At 50.4% G+C, this 6571-nt stretch overlaps 1 protein-coding gene across 1 annotated transcript in view; it reads left to right on the top strand.

Annotated features, from left to right (window-relative positions):
* The first annotated feature begins 338 nt into the window (after positions 1 to 338).
* The window catches only part of LOC142310222 (lysozyme C-like), a 30742-nt gene continuing 24509 nt past the window's right edge, over positions 339 to 6571 (top strand). Inside the window, exons 1-2 of the mRNA XM_075347711.1 lie at positions 339 to 408; positions 1174 to 1317. Of these exons, the coding sequence (XP_075203826.1) occupies positions 351 to 408; positions 1174 to 1317 (202 nt within the window). The 5' untranslated portion in view covers positions 339 to 350. The remainder of the gene's footprint in view (positions 409 to 1173; positions 1318 to 6571) is intronic.

Below are 6571 nucleotides of genomic sequence, written 5' to 3'. Positions count from 1 at the left end.
CACATACAGACACCTGCGTACAACCGTATACACATACAGACACCTGCATAAAGCCATATACACACACATATATACAGACACATACACAGATATAGTCACATAGAAGTGTATACATATTTGAAAACATTCACATACAAATAATCATACACAAAAGACAGACACAATCCTATACACACAGACACATACTGGAGGTGCTTTTTACTTTTGATGATTGGGGGACACTTCTTCTCTCTCGTGCAGCCACAGCCACAGACTTGTTTCATGCCATGGTAAATCCCTCTAAACTAAAGGACCTGTGGTGACGTCACGCCCATGTTATCAGAAGGGGCGGGGCCTCAGCAACGCAGGTGATGACAGAAAGAAACTCCAGGTGTCCTGGAGTTCTTTATGATAGAAGCGGGGACCGAGGTAAGACCTCCAGATGGAGGGTGCAGGGGGCCGCAGGGGGAGAGGGGGGGCGAAGCCTACATGATTATAGTGGATGGGAGGAAACATGGCCACGCCCACTAACAAAGCCAGTCACGCCCACTACCCAGTCAGCTTCTAATCACTGGGATGCAGCCACAACACTGGATGGAGGCAGCGCGCGCTGCATGACGTCATTATAACGCACGTGGCCGCGCACTGTGCATGCCAGCGGCCGGGTCTCCTGTACTATGCGGCGGTCAGCACTGTCTGCGCCTGTCAGTGTGGCCGGCCACATCATAGTACAAGAGACACGGCCGCGCGCAATTCACTCTGCGCGGCCATGTGTGTTATAATGACATTATGCCTGCGGCCGGCCCTCAACAATAGCTGGGAGAGCATCCTGGGGGGCAATTGCCTTCCCCCCCGCTCGGCGCTGAGGGATGTTGTCACCACACTGGGACTTTGTGTCCTGCGTGTTCTCTGTCATCCGCAGCAGCGCAGGGAGATCATGTCTCCTCCGCACTGCCGCAGAGGTTAACTATATCGGCGCGCTGTGCACACTGATATAGTTAATGGTATCGCAGCTCCGGGTGGGCCCCCTCTGAGCACGGGGCCCGGGGCGGCGGCACCCTCTGCCCCCCCCCCCTCCCCCCGCTAGCTACGCTACTGCCTCAAACAATGATGTGTACCCAACATGTGCCACAGGGCTTTACCTGTAGGGATTGTGTGGAAACATTGCAATGACTATAAATATGAACATTGCAGATCTGTCCCCACAACACTTCAACATGAAGATCATAATTGTCCTCATCTTCGCAGCTGTCGCTGACATAAGTTGGGCAACAAGCTTCTGCAGCTGGATAACAGCATTCAAAAAATATACCAAGGATGAGAATGTGATTGCAAATCGTAAGCATATCTTTTATATAATGTATATTGTGCTTTATTGGTCTAGGCATTCTATCTATTTATCAATCTTCACAAAGATCAATTTATCTGTCTTGTTATTTGTCTATGTATTTCTCTGTTATCTATTAATCCATCTAATAATTTATCCATCACAAAAAGCAGTAATCTCCAGGTATCCAAGTGAAAAGTAGGGACTTGTGTTAACTTTTTTCTTTCAGAAACTTTTTTATGCCGTTTTTCCATATACATCATATACATGTGTCGTTTTGACAAACAATGTAGTTTACTGATCACATTTAAGCATAAATAAATATTTATAGAGGGATAACATGAACAATAAATATCACTTATCCAGAGTGTCAAGATTGTTTGGACATCATTGTTGAATCCGGTGCTATCTTATTGATAAAACATCAAAATGGTATGAGCGTTTTTATGTCGATGTCTTCCATTTTGTTATTATTATTATTTATTATTATAGCACCATTTATTCCATGGTGCTTTACAAGTGAAAGAGGGTATATGTACAACAATTATTAACAATACAAAGAAGACTGGTATAGGGGGAGAGAGGACTCTGCCCGCGAGGGCTCACAGTCCACAGGTAATGGGTGATGGTACAATAGATGAAGACAGAGCTGGTTGCACAGTGGTGTACTGGACTAAGGGCTATTGTAGGTTGTAGGCTTGTTGGAAGAGATGGGCCTTCAGGTTCCTCTTGAAGCTTTCCATGGTAGGGGAGAGTCTGATATGCTGAGGTAAAGTGCTCCAGAGTATGGGAGAGGCATGGGATAAATCTTGTACGCGATTGTGGGAAGAGGAGATAAGAGAGGAGTAAAGAAGGAGATCTTGTGAGGATCTGAGGTTGCGTGCAGATAGGTACCGGGAGACTAGGTCACAGATGTAAGGAGGATACAGGTTGTGGATGGCTTTGTAGGTCATGGTTAATGTTTTCAACTGGAGTTGTTGGGCAATGGAAAGCCAGTGAAGGGATTGGCAGAGTGGCGAGGCTGGGGAATAGCGAGAGAGAGGTGGATTAAGTGGGCTGCAGAGCTTAGAATAGATTGGAGGGGTGCAAGAGTGTTGGAAGGTGGCCAGAGAGCAGGAAGTTGCAGTAGTCGAGGCGGGAGATGGTGAGGGCATGTGTGACGCCCTGGAGCCCAGGGGTCACAGGTCATTACACACACCACACAAACCCCCACACACTAGGAAGGTAACACCCATCAATCAAGCCCTGATTGCCTCTCTCAGTGCTAGACAGGCACACCAGGTGGGCGGAGTCAGGCAGAAAGACACGCCCACCGAGGAGTCTGCTGGGCTGAGACAGGGAAAACAGTGCTCAGTAGTTGTTGTTGGAGAACGGAGTAGAAAGTGGTAGTAGAGGAGTGTGACACACAGCGCTGCTCGGGGTCTGGGTAGGAGCCCAGGACCGACACACAGTCAGGCAGGCAGACGGCAGGGGCCACCTGCAGGAGACCGGGAACAAGACCGGTGGAACCATAGGGACCGGAGCTGGGTTGGAGCCCACTGGACCCGAACCGGGGAGACAACAGTCTACCGGAGCACCAGGAAGGGTACTCAGACCCTGACTAGGCCGTAGGCCACCATTTAGTCGAATTAACTGATTGAGGTCTGGACCTCACGGGGTCCTTTCCCACCCAAAGTCCTGATTGACGGCAACAGCCCAAAACTGCCTGGATAACAGCCACCGCCAGAGGCCATAGATCCGAGGGCCAGCGCCTGCGGGCAAAGGAACTCCCACGACATACCCGCCGGGGAGCGGACCACCCGTGCTTAGGCACCGTGGTCCACACAAGCTTAGGTGCAGGAGAAAGGAGGACCCTGTCACACCGTCCAGTGCTGCAGCCGGCTGTGGGCCACCCATCTTCCACCTTGTTTGGTTTACCATTGCCTCTGAGTGACTTAATTGTGAGTACCACATCATCGCACCGCACCGCAGCTCCCCCGCTTCCGGGCCCCGGGACACACCGCCCCTACCCACGGAGGGGTTAACAACCAAGCTGCGCTCTGCCATCTCTCCCGGGAGCCCCTCCATCTTTACCGCAGTGGTGGTGTCCCATATCACCACAACCCGTGGGTGGCGTCACAAAAACCACCCCAACACCAGTATCCCCGCATCCCCCGCGTGCAGCGGCAGCCTCCCTTTTCAGAGCAACGTGACCCCCGGGTCCGTGAGAGGCTCGAGCCACCGCCAGCAGTACGAGCACGGATCCGATCGGCTCGGCGGTCGTAGCTGAGGCCGCGAGGCGGTACACATGCACTGATGTTTTTGCTGATTCTTGGTTAAGGAAAGCACGGATCCGGGAGATATTATTGACTTGTAGTCTGCATGAGGTGAAGATGGCTTGGATGTGTGGCTTTAAGGATAGAGCAGAGTCGAGGGTTACTCCAAGGCAACGAGCTTGTGAGACTGGGGAGAGTGAGCAACCATCAAGTTTGATGGAAAGGCTTGTTGGAGGAGTTGAGTGAGGAGCAGGAAAGACAATGAATTCTGTTTTGTTTATGTTAAGCTTTAGGAATCGTGCAAAGAAGAAGGATGAAATAGCAGACAGACATTGTGAAATTTTGGTTGGTAGAGAGGTAATATCAGGTCCAGAGAGGTAGATCTGTGTGTCGTTAGCATAGAGGTGATACTGAAAGTCGTGGGACTCTATGAGCTGTCCCAGGCTGAAGGTGTAGATGGAGAACAGCAGGGGTCCAAGAACTGAACCTTGGGGGTCACCGACAGAGAGGGGGCGAGATGAGGAAGTGGTGTGAGAATGGAAGACGCTGAAAGTTCGGTCGGTTAGGTATGAGGAGATCCAAGATAGGGTCAAGTCTGTGATGCCCAGAGATGAGAGAATCTGTAGTAGGAGGGAGTGGTCTACTGTGTCGAAAGCAGAGGACAGGTCCAGGAGGAGGAGGACAGAGTAGTGTCGCTTGGCTTTGGCGGTTAGTAAGTAATTGGTGACTTTGGTTAGGGCAGTTTCAGTAGAGTGATGCGGTCAGAAGCCAGATTGTAGCTGGTCAAAGAGGGAGCAGGAGGAAAGGTATGAGGACAATTCAAGATTGACATGCTGTTCCAGTAGTTTTGAGGCATAGGGGAGAAGGGATATGGGGCAATAGTTTGACACAGAGGATGGGTCAAGGGAGGGCTTTTTGAGGATGGGTGTAATGAAGGCATGTTTAAAGCATGAAGGGAATACACCACTTGTGAGTAATAGGTTGAAAAGATGGGTTAGGGCTGAGATGAGGACTGCGGTGATGTTGAGGATGAGGTGCGATGGGAGTGGGTCAAGTGCACAGGTGGTTAGATGTGATCTTAAGAGTAGAGTGAAAAGATTGTCTTCTGTCATGGTGGAGAAGCTGGATTTGAAGGAAGAGGGCTGAGTCGATGAGTATGATGAGGGGCTGTGGTGATTGTGGGCCAAAGCTTGCTCCGATGTTGTCAATCTTCTGCTTGAAGAATGAGGCAAAGTCTTCAGCTGAGATGAGAGGAGAGGGAGGTGGTGCTGGAGGATGGAGGAGAGAATTGAAAGTGTTGAATAGCTGTTTAGGGTTGTGAGAAAGACAGCATATGAGGATGAGAAGTAGGTTTGTTTTGCAGCAGTGAGTGTGGACTTGAAGGTGGTGAGGGACTCTTTATATGCAATGAAGTGCTCAGTGGAATGAGACCTCTTCCATTTGCGCTCAGCAATTCTGGAAGCCCATCTCAGTTCTTTAGACTGACTCATGTGCCAGGGTTGCCTGTTGATTCTGGGGGCTTTGGTGTGTGTGATGAGGGCAGCTGATTCAAGAGCTGCAGAGATTGTAGTGTTGTATAAAGTTGCAGCAGCATCTGCATCGTGTAAAAAAACAAAGTCTGTGAGAGGGAGAAGAGACTGAGAAAGTGCGTGTAAATCAAGGTGTTTGATATTTCTGCGAGGGTGTGAAAGTTTGTGGAGGGGAGGTTGTGTACTTGGAGAAGAGAGGGAAGAGAATGTGAATAGGCTGCGGTCAGACAGGGGGAGAGGTGAGTTAGAGAGGTTATATAGAGAACAGAGGGAAGTGAAGATGAGGTCCAGCGTGTGGCCATCTTTGTGAGTAGCTGCAAAAGACTATTGGGTGAGGCCAACGGTGGAAGTGAGTGTTAGATGTTTGGAGACAGATGAGTGGGAAGTGTCAATGGGGATGTTGAAATCACCCATGATGATGGTGGGGATGTCGGTGGAAAGGAAGTGTAGAAGCCAGGTGGTGAAATGATCAAAAAAGGCAGTGCCTGGCCCTGGAGGGCGGTAAATGACAGCCAGTTGAAGGTTGGAGGGGGAGTAGATGCGGACAGAGTGCACCTCAAAAGAGGGGAGAGTAACCGAGGGTGGTAGTGGAAATGGTGTAAAGGAGCATTGGTCGGACAGGAGCAAACCAACTACTCCACCATGCTTGTTACTGGGGCGGGGGGTGTGAGAGAGTTGAAGACCGCCATAAGAAAGTGCAGCAGGAAAGGCTGTGTCAGAGGGGGTGAGCCAGGTTTCTGTGATGGTGAGGAAGGAAAATTTATTAGTGATGAAAAGATCATGAATAGAGTTGAGCAGATTGCTAATAATCCGGGGCCGGCGGATCCGTCGCGGGTTGTGAGAGAAGTCCGGATCCGATACGGAATCCGGCTCAATGCAAGTCAATGGGGGAGCGGATCCGGGGACGAGAGAGAGGGAGACAGAGAGGGAGACAGAGAGGGAGAGAGAGAGGGAGAGAGAGAGGGTGAGAGAGAGGGTGAGAGAGAGAGAGAGAGAGAGAGAGAGGGGGGGAGAGAGAGGGAGAAAGAGGAAAAAAAAAACAAACAAAAAAAAAAAAACCCGAACCCGGATCGTCCAGCCGGATTCCCGGGTTCCGGTTGGACCCGGATCGGACGCTGAAACCGCGTGGATCCGGACTTTTCAAGTTCGGGTCCGCTCAACACTAATCATGATTGCAGGAAAATTTATTGGTGGGACTGGGGGAGCGGGGGCTGGGTGGATGGTTAGGAGGTTAGAGAAGTTGCCAAAATTTGTGATAGGTTGCGGATGAGGGTTTGAAGTGCCAATAAGGATGTGGTGAGGACCACCAGGATTAGGAGAGATATCTCCAGTAGTGAGGAGAAGCAGTGAGAGTGTTAGTAGGTGGGAGCAGGAGAGGCCATGGGATGGTCGTGTGTGTCTAGGGACACTGGGTGAAATGCAGAGGAAAATATCTGAGGGGAAGGTGAGATGGGTGGGGAAGATCGAGGGAGAGATGAAAA

This window comes from Anomaloglossus baeobatrachus, chromosome 5, assembly GCF_048569485.1.
Source record: "Anomaloglossus baeobatrachus isolate aAnoBae1 chromosome 5, aAnoBae1.hap1, whole genome shotgun sequence".
Taxonomy (NCBI): Eukaryota; Metazoa; Chordata; class Amphibia; order Anura; family Aromobatidae; genus Anomaloglossus; species Anomaloglossus baeobatrachus.
The sequence above is the reverse complement of the archived record's forward strand: the minus strand, read 5'-3'. Positions and strand labels throughout refer to the sequence as shown.